A 16,075-nucleotide genomic window follows, 5' to 3' on the forward strand; every position below is an offset into this window, starting at 1 on the left:
CTTGAAAGTGTTACTGGAAATGAGACTTAAGTTTCACTTAAAAAGCCCTAAAAGCAACCCTAACTTGTGCTATCTTGAGGGGTCAGCCAATAAAAGCATTCTATCAATCAAAGTAGTAAGCCAATATAAGCGATCGGCCAATAAAAGCGGTCAGCCTATATGAGCGGTCGGCCAAAAGCAATTGACCAAACCAAGCAGTCGGCCATAAGCAGTCGGCCAATTTGACCTGTATCTATTCAAACTTCCATATCTACCTCGTCCGAACTCAAAATGACTCAATTCCAGCGGAATTAGAAAGAAGACTTAAAGAGCTACATTTCATATGAAGACATCTTCAACCCAGGGGAGTATATGGTTCCCAAAAATTAGCTTGAATCTGACTAAAATGCAACCATTGTTGTCTTCAACTATCGCATCATGCCTAAAGATTATGCTATAACTTCCAACTACACTAAATTTTGTCGGAAAGCTGACTCAAAGATATTTACTTCTCTTATTTTGAGATCCTACAAATTCTGATTAGAAGGCTGCTAAAAAATTCCACAAAGCTGCTACTACAACATCAACATCCAATTTTCAGCATATAACAACAATCTTCACATTCGACAGCACTTCCTCTCCTTCGACAACATTGTCTTAAGTCAACCATATGCCTAATCATCATGTGAATTCCATCAATATGCATCACATGCATACCATTAACCTGAGCGCTCATTCATGATTATCTGCCACCCAACATACATTGCCATGTTACCAAATATATGGCCATTGACTATGTTCTCATCATGTATGCCACCACTACATCTTGTTGCCATCTCTCAAGCCATCAATGCCACTTTACCACTTTGGAACCCAGTACAATGCCACATCATTAGTACTTGGCACTAACACTTGGATTCCCTCCATTTTTCTCATTTTCTATGCAATGATACAGAAACCTCCATATCTTCTTCATCTGACATTAGAATGGATGATTTAAATAGCATTGGAAAGAGGACCTAAAGACCTAAAACTCTCTAGTATATGCCCACTTCCAATACGACTACTTGGCATACCCAAGTTGGATCCAAAGTTGACTCCTCCATATGAACTTGTCCAGTCACCATGAGAAATTGCATGTACATTGTTCCCAAAGATGCTACATGTTGCCAACTACTATATAACATTGCAACACATTGCCACATTAGTCCTGAACCTTTTGAATCTCTACCATACTACCATATGTGCTGAACTCATTGTAACTGTCAAACAATTCTCTGCCCCTACCAGCTCTGCTAGAACACTTGTTATTCTGTATATCACTTGTGATGTCCTGCCGCACCAGTATAATGCATGTACACCTTTGTACTCACAACTGCCATCTGTACAACTAATATGCTGACTATACTACACCAAGATGTGTTATGTTGACAACAAGTAACACACATGCACTGTGTTGACAACAATGGCAACCATGCACCAACAATAATGATGAAGAAGACTGTTGAAATATGAAATCAGTGAGGGAGATATAACTTCCTTGAGGGAAAGTCCTTAAAGATAGCAACGTGTTCATGTGTGAGCAGGGTTTTAGTAATTGGTATCGGGATTGACATTGGTCTCGACCGATACCGATCCAAGTTGGATGATTTTACCCCTAAATTTCAATAAAAAATTATTTTATTTACATTTTTACTCTTGTTCAGTACCCCTGGGGATCTATATCGTATTAGTTAGGTAATGGTATCGGTCTCCACCGATATCGAAATGAATTAGTGGATCCAACCGATCCAATACCGATTCCTCAAATCGTGTGTGTAAGAGAGAGAGAGAGAGAGAGAGAGAGAGAGAGAGAAAGAGATGATTTATTTAAGTCTTGCCATAATTGATGAAAAAAAATATGGGAAAAAGAATGTTACTTGGTCGTGCACCTCTACGCCCAGACACATGGGTAGCAAAATGACCACCCAGTTGTTGAAAACGAATCCTCACATGATAGAGAAAAGAATGGAAATCGCAAACAACAATCACACAATGAACACAAGGATTTATGTAATTCGGCAAGATTGCCTACATCCACGGTGATATGAGATCTGTTCCACTATCAATGGAGAATAGGGTTACAGCCGCTCGTCTTCACATCTCTCTCAGATTGTGTTACAAAGAAAGAACTCTTGCTACATCTTTATAGCGAAACCTTATATAGGAATTTTACCAAAATACCCTTATAGTCCTTAAAAAATTTCCTCGAGGGCTGCCGCCCCTGAACCTCCACGTGGACCTACTAGTTTGCTGAAGTCTCGCTAGAACAGTGAATTAATGCACAAGTAGGTCGATTCCCCCAAGCCTCGAGGCCTACGGCTTCTTAACGGCCCTTCGGAATCAACCCACAAAACCAAGCGATGGAATACAAGACATCGTAACCCCAACACACATCTCTTTTTCAATGCCTAGCCACTCACTCCCATTGACCCCGCATAGGCGCAAGGACCACGCGATCAAGCTGGGTTCTCTCTCCCAAAAAATAGTTATGTCAACTGGTTATATAAGTAATTGCTGACTTCTTATGGCCTTACAACGAAGCCTTGTTGGATTTATGTGTCCATCAAACCCGGTTCAGTCTAGTTTACTCTGTATTGAACCATTTATACAGTTTGGTTTAATACTATCACATGTGATATAAATTTTTTTAGCTTTATGTATCCTTAAGTTTTACTTAAAATGGTAGTCACGACTAGGGTTTGGGTTGTGCACCCTTATCATATGGTCGTCGCATTGGGCATGCCTAGGCATGCTGATGTCGAGGTACGAATGTGAGTGCACATTATGATATGCATTGGCAAAGAATCTACTTTGTCGATTACCTCATGTATTATTGGCAGATGTAGGATGGGGATAAATATGTGTCCCTGAGATCTTGTACCTGAGAGGACCTCATCACTATGAAATGTGACCGCATACTTTGGATTATCAATGACTAAGATTCAAGAGAGTCAAAGCTGGTGTTCTGGAAATGCGCAAATATTTCGTGAGGGAGAGAATTGTTCAACATGGTCACCACTGCCCGATTGGGGAACATCAAGATAGAGATTGTCTGTGGATGGTCGGATGAGAATCTGGATCCAGTGCCGTTTTAAAAATGGTTTTACAAATCCTATTTGTCACATAAAATGATAGATTATATGTAGTTTTAATTGAAAATATTTTATCGTGTTTTGCGGGACCCGATCACATACACAAACGCTCTCGTATGGACATGTTCTATGGAATGGGGTTTGACAGTACATGTGTACATGCCCTAGATTCCATAATGATGATGTTGATAAGTGGTGGGTTGGTACATAATAATTATTATGTGAGGGTGAATTTGCTAATTAATTAATTGTTTATTTAATTTATTGGATAAGGTGCTAATTTTTATTTATCCTTTAACATAAAATAATTAATTAATTAACCATTCCTTATTATATTCTGTTTTTTCACCAATTAGAAGACCATCAGGGTTAAACAGGTTCAAGTCAATGAAGAGATACAGAAACAGAATCTCATTGGGATTTTCCAAACAGTTTTTTAGAAACCTTATATAAACACACCAAAAAGGGGAGAGGGACACCATGTTTTCTCCTTTGGGCGAATTTTGGTTGCTCCCCCTCCATGTTTTTGGCTCTTTCTCTCTCTCTCTCTCTCTAGATTTTGAGAGTTAGTGTTTTGGAAACTCAGATCTATTCTTGAAGATTTGAAGAAGATGATCTAGGATTGACTTGGAGAACCTTGGTAGCACCATTGGAGGTTTAAGATTGTTTACCTGGTGTGCTTGTTGGAGGAAGAACCACTATCTATTGGAGAGAGCAACACTTGGGGTTCAAAAGATAACAATTTCTATTGATTCCTTAAGGTTTTTAATTATATGATAAACATGGGATGTGAAAGAAATCTGAATCGATCTCTTTCCGTTGCGCATTCGGGTATGGAATGGATCCCTCTAGGATGATTATATTTGAAATGAATTATTTTCATAGGGTAAATGGGTGGATGTGATGCTTCTCTCTCTCTCTTTCTCCCCCTATCTTTTTTATAAACAAATGTACTTCACCCCATTGGCAATCCAAATGTTGGGTTGGTTTCTCCATGGGGGGTTTTTTTTTTAATATTTAAAAAAAAAATGTATAGATTTTTTCTAGGTTTCAAATGTAATTTTTTAGAGGAGATGAGATTTCCCAGTGAATGTTGATGATAATCCACATGTGTTCAAAGTTTATGGAGATGATGATCACCAACTTTGAAGGAAGATCGGATGGAGGAGATGATCAAGTTGAAGCATGTGACATCCTTGGCATGATGATGCGCCCATGAAGATTATTAGATTTTAAATTTTTAATGGGAGGAAAAATTTTAATTACTTCTATTAAAATGCTGTCATCTCATAATCACATCTAATTAATGTTGATTAATTGGTATATATGTTGTCATCTATGATATTATGTGAGAGTTTTTCATTATCCCTCTTTGATTACAATACATGTATGATATGGATTAGTCTAGATTAGTAGACATATCCATGGACTCCTACTGAAGGTAAGTGTAGAGATTGTGTGATATGACCCCGCATACGCCGATATAACATTGTCAGACTCATTATCACATGGTCATCTATATTTATCTCCATCTAGATAAGTTAGGGTATAGATAGTGAGAGGGCACTGCGACAGTAGGCCATCTTTCATGGTTCTATGATTCTAACTAATGTAATAGGTATATATATGACTTGGGTGTATGTCAGCCGACAAGATCTGAACATGACAGCCAGGTGGCCGAAAATATTGGAAGCCCATGAGGCGGAGAAATTAGTTCACAATATCACGGTGTGTATAATGACTTCCGACAAGATAAGTTATGCATGCAAGGGTTGTAGGTATCCAATTCATTTTTTGGGTCATGAGGGAGACCTAAATTATCAGAGACCATTGATATGTATGCTCAAATTTTTATCGATAGTTATTAATATGTGTGTGGTTTACTTGTACATGTGTAGATTCTAATTCAATGGTTGCCGTTAATTCCAACCTATTAACACTCAGTAGCGAATACAAATTAAACGGAACAAATTATGTTGATTGGTACTGGAGTATTAAATTACTCCTGACTGCAGAAGGTCTCTTCTTCGTTCTTGATGAACCAATTCCTCTTGAACTCCATTGTAAGTACAACGGTCCTTGGAGATAAGTTTCCTCGGCCTTATGTCGACAGAATTGTCTTTTGATGCATGAACCACATACCATTTCAATACATCATCATTGAGCAGTCCTTCATTCCCAAGTCCCAACAATCCAATAACCATCTTTATTTTTTATTTTTTCCACTCACTTATTTTTCCGTCTGACAGGGTTATCTCCCTGCTCAGACAAATCTCGCTCTTATGGAGTTTTCTCTCCTCTTCTTAGTTTGTATCTAGATTATAGGGAAAGTCTCTCCCACAAAAGAGTTTATCATAGGTCATGCTGTTTTTCCTCTGTAGGAGACTACATCTATGGATTACCAAGTTACCGTACGCCTTGATTACTTAATTAGATCATGAATACCTAAAGGCTACTTATGGATTAGATATTGGGTTAAATTTTTATAACCCTATTCTGCAACAGGTTCTACCTTGAGGGGTTAATGTGAAGCATGAATCCTGCACACAGAATGGGACCAATCTCAGTCTGTTCTTGGTGTTAGCACTCACCTTCCCAGAACATCCAACTCGGCATGTTCACTAAGGCCAAATTTTGTTGTCCATAACAGAGTTTTTCTCCTGGAAAGCACCAGAAAAAGTGAATTCTCTAATTAAAACCTGATAATGATGCCCACCTTGGTTTTCATGTGATTTCATCAGAATTGGACATCTCTGTGCAACAACCATATCTACCCAAGTTTATATGGTATTGAAATCTATTAAATCAGTATAAAAGAACATGGCAAGCACCACCTTGGTGCCCTTCCAAACACCACATAATGTCACATTTTTTGTTACCATATTTAAAAATATGTACTCATCTCTCTATTAAACATATCCAAGATCATATTTCAATCTACCAACCAGGGCGACTGAGGCGCACAAGCGGTCAAATGGGAATGGAATGATGGATATGTCACCAGTAGATAGTAGTATAGTACCAACAATCAGAAAGTGGTAACATTATATCCCGAAGCCAAAAACTTTAAAAAAAATTAGTTTAATTTGAGACCACATATACAAGTCTTTCAACTTGGTTTTATCACAAATGAATAATAAATCAAAGATCATCTGAATCCTGTAGTTCTTTCCCTCCACCATTTAATTATGACAGGAAGGGCTTCAAGATAGCCAGTGCTTTGCGATCTTCAGTCTGCCCGGGATTGGCCTGCTCGGGAGGAGAGAATGATACCCACAATAAGACCATAGAGGGCAAGCGCTTCCGCAAAAATGAGGATGAGGATCATTCCAACAAAAAGCTTTGGCTGTTGTGCATTGGCCCTGAAAATTACAACCAAGAGTATGAAGGAAGTGCTCATTGTGCTAAATAGTGAAAAGAAGCATACTATCATCAATAAATTAAAACAATAGGATTAATAAAAGAATGCTTCTGAAGATTAATCCTTTAAGCACAATAAACTAATGACTCCCACAAAGAACAAAATAAAATTAGCAAAGATCATAACTGTAGGAACTTACAATGCAACAGTAAGCCCATATGTCAGTCTCTATAAAATTGAGTATAAAGTTGCACTGAAGATATCACACAGCTTCCCGAAGCAAGAAGTACGAGAAGAGAAAAGAAGATCAATAACCAGAATGAAGAGAAAATTTACGACAAAAATAGATGCAAACAGCATCATTATGAAATATGACCAAACTTATTAGACTCAGGCATCTGATGCACCAGTTCATTGATCTTGATAGTAGACCAACTTGCCTCGGGCCACCCAGAAGCCTGCCTGAACCTTTATTCTCAAGCTCACACTTATGGTACGCACCTCCAGCGGATCCATCTCATGCTAGATTTAATAAAATGCTAGTATGGTTCATCATAGCTATTCCCATATTAGCCCCGTAAAACCTCGAAATGGACACAAGGTCCATGCCCAAACTTCTTCACAACAACCCTTTCACCTGAGAGGCACACCCAAATTGATATCTATCTTTCAAGGCCATTTCATCAAATTTCCATGGTGAACCAAAAGTCTACAGTTTAGTACTCCAACTAGGGGCTTCGGACCATGTTAGTGTTGAAACCTTGTTTTGAACACAAAAGCTGATATCAGAAAATCATTCAAGTTGGCTCATACACACGTTTTCAAATAAACAGAATTGAGGAACTCAACTAGCGCCAATCACTATCCATAGTTATTCTCTGCAACTGCGTAAAGCCTCTCTTTCATTACAGCTATGGACTCCTGGAGCATTGCAGCTGAGTTTTATGTAACTATGTCGGTGGATAACAGTCAGCAAGACTTCTACAATATTCCTCTACCAAAATACTCCACCAGTTAATTCAAACAAGATTGCTCTACTTCAGTATATAACATTAAACCCATTCCAGTTCTCAATACCACAAAATCCTCAACAGAACAAGATACTTTAGAATGCAATCCAGATATAACACATCTCCTTGATATGTCACCAAATTTGGTCAAGAGAGCAATCAAAGATGATGATTATCGAATTACTTTCATTACATCAAAGTAGTTTGGTTATGCGGCTGGCCTATAAAGCCCTTTTCCTTTTGTCTTGTATCTGGGATGGGTAATGGCTTGTTTAGTTCAATCTTCAGATGCAGGATTAAGGGTAAGGCGGGTTATGTCCCCCCCCACCATCCCCCAAAAAAAAAAAAAAAAAAAAAATTGTCTTATTTTTTAATCATCTATTAATAAAGTTTTTGGATCTGACCAGGTGTACCCAGGGATGGGTAATGGCTTGTTTAGTTCAATCTTCGGATGCAGGATTCAGGGTAAGGCGGGTTATGTCCCCCCCACCCCCACACTCACATTGTATCTTCTTTGTTAATCATCTATTAATAAAGCTTTAGGGTCTGACCAGGGGTGCCCAGATAAGTTCCTGGTTAAAAAAAAAAGGGACTTATGACCATCACACTTTTCAATGTGGTAAAAAAATCTCTCAAACATAGAAGCAAACTATCATACTGGGCCAGTAAAAGTTTCCACTCACACAAGCAACACCACCAAAATAAGAAGAGTAAAAGCAAAACAGCAAATTTAAATATGGAAAATTATTATTGTCACAATGGCCTGTTATTTTTCCAAACACATATAATATCTATTCTGCCATGTGGACAGATGATGTGTCCATTCCAACCATTGGATAGAAAGAACATGGTCTAGATTAGCCGCATGTCAAATTTCAAAGTCTAACTGAATCAAATACCCATCCTTGTATTGGCATACATTCTGTGTATGTTGCATGTGTACCTGCACTTAAGACATCATGGTGCACTCTTCCAACTCTAAGTAAGAACAGAAGGTTTAGATTAAAAGTACTGCAAAAAATGGAAGACTAATATTTGTCTTGTGATTTCCGGAAACGTCACATTCCATTGTTTTATGGATAACTACCATTTAAATAAACATGGGATTAAACAAAAATTTGTATATGAAACGCAAATGAGCTTGCAAATTCAAGTCATATAAATGAGAACATAGAGATGCCCAGGAAAAAGGATCTCTAAAGAGTCGAACTATTATCCACCACAGGATGCCAAGGAAAAATGATCTCTAGAGAGTCAAACTATTATCCACCGCAGGATTTTGATGCATACATTAAAGTGGTAATGACTGAAACATCAATAATGCAAGCAGGTTATTGTGGGCAAAGTCTTCCATAGCATGCAAGAAAAAAACTAGAGTCAGGCTTTTTCATTCTTATTTTTAAAATGGCTTCAACAAAACTATCAGTGATGAAAATAGGCAATGTGTGCTGGTAACTTTAAAAGTGAAGAGAGTGGGCAAAACAAAAAAATATTGTCTTTTCTTCTCTTGTATTACCCATAGGTCGTCTTATTAACAACCCATAGAGTGAGTTTACTTGTTACTGATTTAATATCAGCATGTTAGAATTTTTTTCATTTTTAAGGAAAAAAGAAAATTTCTACAATCGAAAAGTCCAAAAATAGTGATGATTTATCATTAATTCTCTCTTCAATATTTCAGGACCAAGATTAAAACTTGCAAGTTAAAAAACTGTGAGTAGGAGCAACCCCATCCTTCATTATAAAAATTTATTCATTATTTTATATTTTCCTCTAGAATTTTTTTAAATAAATATTGTCCAAATCAGGGAAAGGGGGACAACAATGAATGCAAGAATCCTAATAAAGAATTAAAAAGTAAAATTTAAACAAGCAGCTAACAAAAGACACAAAATGCACCATGGATAGCTATTGGAGTGTGGCATATTTGAGCATGTGGGTAACCAGCTCTCATACTTGGGAGAACCTTCTTTCCGTACACAAGACATTGCCAATCAAATGGTTTGGTAGTTCCATTATCAACTGGCCTTCTCTTCCTCATTTGCTTTATGTCATTTATGAGTATGAGGTATTTGGGACAGGCAAGACATACTGATTGCTAGTCACCCAGAACATCCACCAGGCTTGACACAGCATTCAGAGAAGTCACATTCTACCCACTTTAAAACCATTCAGGTTTCTACTGTCACCAAAAATAGTTTAAAATTTTTCAAAAAAAAAGGATTTCCAAAGGAACTTTTAAGTATGCCTAACAAAATATACAACAATTTAGAATAAAAATGGTGTGAAAAATATGGACTATTTGATCTTCCATGCTTAACTAAGATCCATAACATTTCAGAAGCAGAAGAGAGAACTTCATTAGAAACCTAATTATGTGCATCAAGTTAGCATGGAGACTCCATTAATGAGCATTACGATGCGTAGAATATTCACAGGCAAACAAAGAAACTAATAACAAGTGAAACAACATGCTAACAAACTTGCACCTTAAAGTGCATCCACTATTGAACAATATATCTCAGATAAGAAGGCAAATGAATAACGGACAATTGAAGATTTCACACTGGTCTCTAAACCAAATTGAGGAGAATATTTTTGCAGACACAGGAAAGAAAAGAGGGACCATATTAATGGTTTATTTTTCTTGAATCAAAAGAATTAAGTCATTTCCGTCAGAATTTCAAAATTAACAAATAACTACAAAATAGTAATCACTAAAAGAGAATTGAGTATTGGAATTAGTGATAGTAAAGAAGATAGATCATACTTTCTTCTTAGGGAGGAATTTAAAAAAAATAAAAATCAATAAGAACTTTCAGCTAGTGCAAATCCATCAATCCTAGAACCGAAGAAGCACCAAAATCACCTTAGCAATTCCAGTCTTGTCAAAGAATAGGGCACTCAGCATTCCTAGACTCCTAAGAACTAATTTCCACTTGCTTCATTCACCCAAGATTCCCTTTTTTTTTTTACAAAACATCAGATCAAAAGTACATCCCAAAAGGTAGTTGACAAAGCATCCAGATCCATTAATTATGTATTTGCCACTCGAAATTAATGAACAAGTAGTAATTTACTTAGATCGCATATCAAGTCCACAAAAAACAGATAAACCACGTCGAATCTACCATGATGAAATCATAACTGATCACCACGTGAGAATAAGCGGAATTACCGGACTCCAGCATCACCAACAATCCCGATCGCCATTCCAGCAGAGAGCCCAGCAAGGCCACAAGCCAGACCGGACGACAAGTGAGCATACCCATCAAACAGATAGTAGGACTTTGCCTTGGGGTTTATTCCTGTACTGATAATAACAGCAATAATCAAACCATAAATACCCAAAACTCCAGCCATAACAACTGGAACGATCGATTTCATAACAAGCTCAGGCCGCATCACACCCATGGATGCAACACCGACGCCACTCTTCGCAGTACCATATGCAGCACCCATGCCTGCAACGAAGCAAACTAAAATTAAAACCCAACATGGACAAAGCAAAAGCCTAAACCCCGAATATCAAAAGATCGTGAAGAAGAGAGGGAGAGAGAAAGTTACAGGAGAAGACGAGAGCTGCAGCGGCTCCGAGGAAGCCGAAGAAGGGAGCAGTTTCATCTCCGCTGAAAGTTGAAGACATTTCTGCAGAGATCTGAAGAACCCTAAAACTAATCAGAGACTCGAATTGTTTCTCCCTTCTGCTCTGTTCCTCTTCCTTTTCTTCTTCTGGTTCTGATTTTTTTTGTTTCCTCTTCGAGAAGAAAGGGAAGGAAACAGATCGGAAATGATAGAGACCGATAGGGGCAGCGAGAAGAATGGGTTACCGAGGCGAAATTGGTTTCAATTTACAAAATTACCCTTTACCTTTGTTGAGAATTCATAGAATAACGTCTGGCTTTGTAGGAAAGAGTGAAAGACTGATAAAACAAGAGAAACGTGGTGGGTTTTTGTTCGATTGGGCCCACTGGAGCTGGGTCCCACTCAGTGGAAGGCCTTCTACAAGATGGATCCGGCTCTTCTCCAGGGAGCCCAGCGTCCAGGGGGCATCCAACGGTGTTGGGCCGCTGGACACATTGGGATGCTTGTCGGGCACACATCCTCACATGCCCAATGGCCAGCACCGTTGGATGTCTCCCTAGACACTCCCTGGGCGTTGGGATCCCTGGAGAGGAGCCAAACGACCAATGCCTATAAGGTCCACAACTAATGTTTTTAATGGTTGTGTTGGTACTTAATCATGTAGCTCCCGCACCAGTGTGGTGACTGATGAGAATGAGCACTGGGGCATCAATAGGATGAGATTTTTTATTTTAAGAGGATTTGGATTGTATTACCCCACACTCGTGTGTCTAGTCTATTCACAAAAGCAATTGAACCAGTAGTGTGCTTTTTCCCAAAAAAAGGGGAGGGCGAGGGAAAGAGCGGAATCATTATCCTCTTGTTACAGCACGGTGCTGTAACGCATCGTGCGGCATTGCAGAGGCCATGTGCCACAGCGGGCCCCACATGGTCCACATGACCTCTGCAACCGCCACACGATGCGTTACAGCACCGTGTTGTAACAGGAGACGATAAAAATTTGGAAAGAGCGCTAGTTGGTTGCATGGCCCCTACACCTAGACATAGCAGTATGCGATGCCCAGTCTCTATTGATGCCTCTGTATGCACTGTCATTGACCCTCAGGCTGATGTAGGGGCTACACGACCAAGCAACGATCTCTTGCCCCCAAAACAATCATGTTTGAAAGATAATTTATCGGATAACACTTCTAGCTTTTACCCAAAAAAAAAAAAAAAAAAAAAACAAACGTGTAACACTTCAGGCACTTCTAGAATAGTATCTACATTTTCAATTGTCAAATAACTACTAGAAACTTAGCTAGGAAGTATTGGATCTTGATATATTTTTTTTCTATTGTTCAAAAGTGTTGAAAAGTTCACTTCTATAATAAAGTAATTACATTATTAATTATTTAAAATTACATTATTAATTATTTAAAATAAAAAAACAAGTGGCATTTTTATTTTTTATTTTGATTTCAATGGTTTTTTTTTTTTTTTTGGTGAATAAAAATCAATTTTTTCCTGGCCCATGCAGGTCTCGAACCTGCGACCTTCGCGTTATTAGCACGACGCTCTAACCAACTGAGCTAATAGGCCACATATTAATAATTGTCACTTGGTTGTAATTAACCAGAAGGAAGCTTCTAATGTTTATTACCATCAAACACTATGGTTTTTTTGTTTTTTTTTTAATCTAAGATGAGTTTATATATTAATAGAGCTAGGAAGGTAAAAGTCTTAAAAAGTAGGGAAAATTACACTGCCACCCCCTAAGGTTTGTACTAAATATAAGGCAACCCCTTGTGTTTTGAAAATATACACCCGACACCCCTGAGTTTAGGGTACTTGTTACACTCAGCCCCCATCCGTTAGAGTATTTCCGTTAGTTGCTGATGATCGATGGTGCTTTTGTTGGGTCAGAGACCCCTTTTCCTGTCATATTTACCGGAGGAATCAATCCGTTGTCTTGGGTACCGGTTGTTGCAATTGGGGCTTTCAATCTGCCTTCGTATGACATCGATTTAACCCCATTTCTTGGCCTACTTTTCGATGGAAAAGATCATTCTTTCGGTCTCAGAGTGACGAATGGCATTTCATTTTGGCTTGTGGATGCAAATTTGCACATTTAGTTAGATCCCGAGTTGTCTGCTGTATAGGTGAAGTCTATTCTTCGCAAGGTTCCTCCTCTGTCATTGAAACAAAATTCAAAATTTCACAAACTTGAGGGATCATTCAAAGTGGATGCAAAGAGAGAGACACATTTCTCAAGTTGGGTGAATTCAATTGTTGGGAACTTCTCCACTCAAGTCCTAACAATTCATGGAAGAAGCCTGAAGCTGCTGAGTTGGCCAAAATGGCGGCAATAAAAGCAACGACGGCAGTGAAGGAAGAGAAGAAGCCAGAGAATAGGGTTTGAATTGAATAGGTTTTTTGGTTTGTAATCTTAGAAGATGGCAAAGTTGATATTTTACATTGTATTATTTAGCACCGTCCACTCAGGGGGTGCGGCTATATAATTTAGAAATACAGGGGATCGCTCTGTATTTGGTACCCACTTTAGGGGGTGGCAGTGGCAATGTAATTTTCCCTAAAAAGTATAACACTTCTTACACTTCCATAATATTAACTCATTTAAAAAAGTGCCAAGGCTACAAAAACATTGATATCAAATCAGTTCTCAATACTCGGATCAACACAAGAAGCGGAAAGAAAAACAATTCTCCAAGGAATCTCAGGTGTAGTAGTGCCTCTGGGAAGACAAAGAAAAGTAGAGATATGGACGGACACACAAATTATGGTTGACTACCTCCAGCAACCACAATCAAAGCAAAGCAATGGCTTTGGGACATCTTTGGGAACCTTTTTGACATTCAATTTTTTTATTTTTGATAAAAACCCTTCTTTTCTTATTTTTGGTAAAAACCTTTTTGACATTCAATCTTTATTTGGCAATTTCAATTCATTTTGTATTAAAATAAGAAAGACAGATTTTCTATTTCCCTTCCCCATCATCTAGCAAACTACGCCCGTACTCATAAAGTAAGGGGCAAGATCACTGACAATCTTTATGTTTTGTATCCATTTAAGTGTTTTAATATATTTTCCTTTCTCACCAAAAAAAAAATTTCAGTTCTCAACATTTGAATGTGCTTACATATTCACCAACTAAATACTGGAAAATTTTTTTGGGGAGAAAGTTCTCTTCGGGAGTGTGGCCTACGCAAGTATTCCCATGTGTCTATCTCTCTCCTCCTCAAAACAAGAGGGCAGAAGCGTTTTTTATATGGGGAGGAGAGAGATAGACTCATAGGAGTGCTGGCGTAGACCACACTCCAAGACAGAGAACTTTCTCCCACAATTATTTCTCCAGTATTTTGATATCAATGTTTTTGTAGCCATAACATTTTTTAAAGTCAAATTTAAAATAAAAACTAGGGGGAGAGAATGCTCACCGGTGCTGTGCCTAGGCATGTGCCTACGCCCAGACACAACCCAGCGTGAAAAGATCGGCACTGTCCCCCTTGAAAAGAGGAAAGGATTAGGGGCATCATCAGTCTTTTTGCGTCAGGCTGTGTTTGAGCGCAGGTACTTGCCTAGGCACAACATCGGTTAGCGTTTTTTCCCCCCTAAAACTACAACACTTTATACTTTTGTGAAACCTGTAATAAATTTGAACTTTTGGAACCTGTGTGGTTTTAGGTTCTGGTTCATTGTCCAGGCTAGTCTCTAAGTGTTGGGCTGTCTCGATTAAGAAATTCAGACCCATCTCATGACTCATCTATAGAGGGCATTCCGATCAGCCAACTAAGTTAGTCTCTAATGAGTTTGAGGTATCTAGCAGAAGACAACACATTAGCTTAGCATGTTGGATTAATAGCCTGTGAAACCTCACTCTATTCTTGATCGGCTTGTAGATGAGAAACTCTTCTTGTATTTTTATATATAGTAATTTTTATTTAAATAGTATATGGGGGGCAGAATAGTCATTTCTACTTGTAGGACCCACATCTCCAGTGGAGAATCCTATTTTCAGTATTTATCCGAACCCGGATTACCCCAGATGTCATATGACATCATTTTACATTTAAAAGAGCATAATTAGTTACAAAATTTTAATTAGAATCAGTTTTAGGAATTAATTTAGAAATCTGTTTTTAACTAAATAAACCAAACAACCCTTAGTTAACATTTACTATATATATAAAACTTAACTTTAGATTTTCATTTCACTCCTATACAAACCAGAATTCGATTCAGCCTTGAAACCTAAGAGGAGAAAGGAGAAAGGAGAAGAAGAAGAAGGGAGGAGAATGCTACATACTTGGACTTTGTCTCTCTACTTGATTTTAGAGAATTGGACTGCAATTGGGCACCTTACTGTAAAAATTCAAAGCTGTTTACACACGGATTTCCCTACTGTACTCAGGTAGGCCCTAATTACTATTGTTCCCATCTTGCTCTTCTCTAATCTCAGTTCTAATTAACTCCTAAACCTTAATCAGCCATTAAAGCTTAGAAATCTTAGGATTATTAAATCAATTTCAGTATTTAAACCTTGTTTTGAACCACAGAAGGGTTCAGATGTATCTATGACTTGAGAATTTCAGTTTAGAAAACCCAATTCCCTGCTGATTTACTCAATTAACAAATCCTAGATCATCAATTTGGATTAATTTGTTAAAACCCCCAAATTGATTATGATTTTTGGAATTAGTTGTTAAATCAGGTTGACCCACTGTAGTTATGGTTCAAAAAAGTGAAATTGGATGCATGCATGTCAAGATCCATGCACTACAAAGAAAAACCCCAATTCTGACTTTTGGACCGGATGGAGTTGCAGGTTTGCAACCGGTCGACCGGTTGGGTCAGAGTCTGAATCCGGTTCACTATTTTATCATGGTTTTGAACCTAATTGCTAGGGGTTTGACCTAGTGTAAGAACCATGGATTCCAAAAAATCCTAAATTCCCCGACAAGGGGTTGGTTCTCAATGCGAACAGGATCTCGCCGGTGAAACCAAAA

At 38.1% G+C, this 16,075-nt stretch overlaps 1 protein-coding gene and 1 non-coding gene across 2 annotated transcripts; both read right to left on the reverse strand.

Annotated features, from left to right (window-relative positions):
• Positions 1–6,078: 6,078 nt before the first annotated feature.
• LOC122669373 (V-type proton ATPase 16 kDa proteolipid subunit) lies at positions 6,079–11,252 on the reverse strand. The gene is made up of 3 exons (XM_043866125.1): positions 11,052–11,252; positions 10,663–10,948; positions 6,079–6,475 (listed from the first exon to the last, which is right to left on the reverse strand). Exons 1-3 carry the CDS (start codon positions 11,128–11,130, stop codon positions 6,343–6,345), a joined length of 498 nt encoding a protein of 165 aa, XP_043722060.1. The 5' UTR covers positions 11,131–11,252; the 3' UTR covers positions 6,079–6,342.
• A 1,324-nt stretch (positions 11,253–12,576) lies between these two features.
• Positions 12,577–12,650, reverse strand: TRNAI-AAU. Its single transcript has one exon. It is a non-coding gene; the product is annotated as a tRNA-Ile (tRNA).
• Positions 12,651–16,075: the final 3,425 nt, after the last annotated feature.

This window comes from Telopea speciosissima, chromosome 7 (assembly GCF_018873765.1).
Source record: "Telopea speciosissima isolate NSW1024214 ecotype Mountain lineage chromosome 7, Tspe_v1, whole genome shotgun sequence".
Classification (NCBI taxonomy): Eukaryota; Viridiplantae; Streptophyta; class Magnoliopsida; order Proteales; family Proteaceae; genus Telopea; species Telopea speciosissima.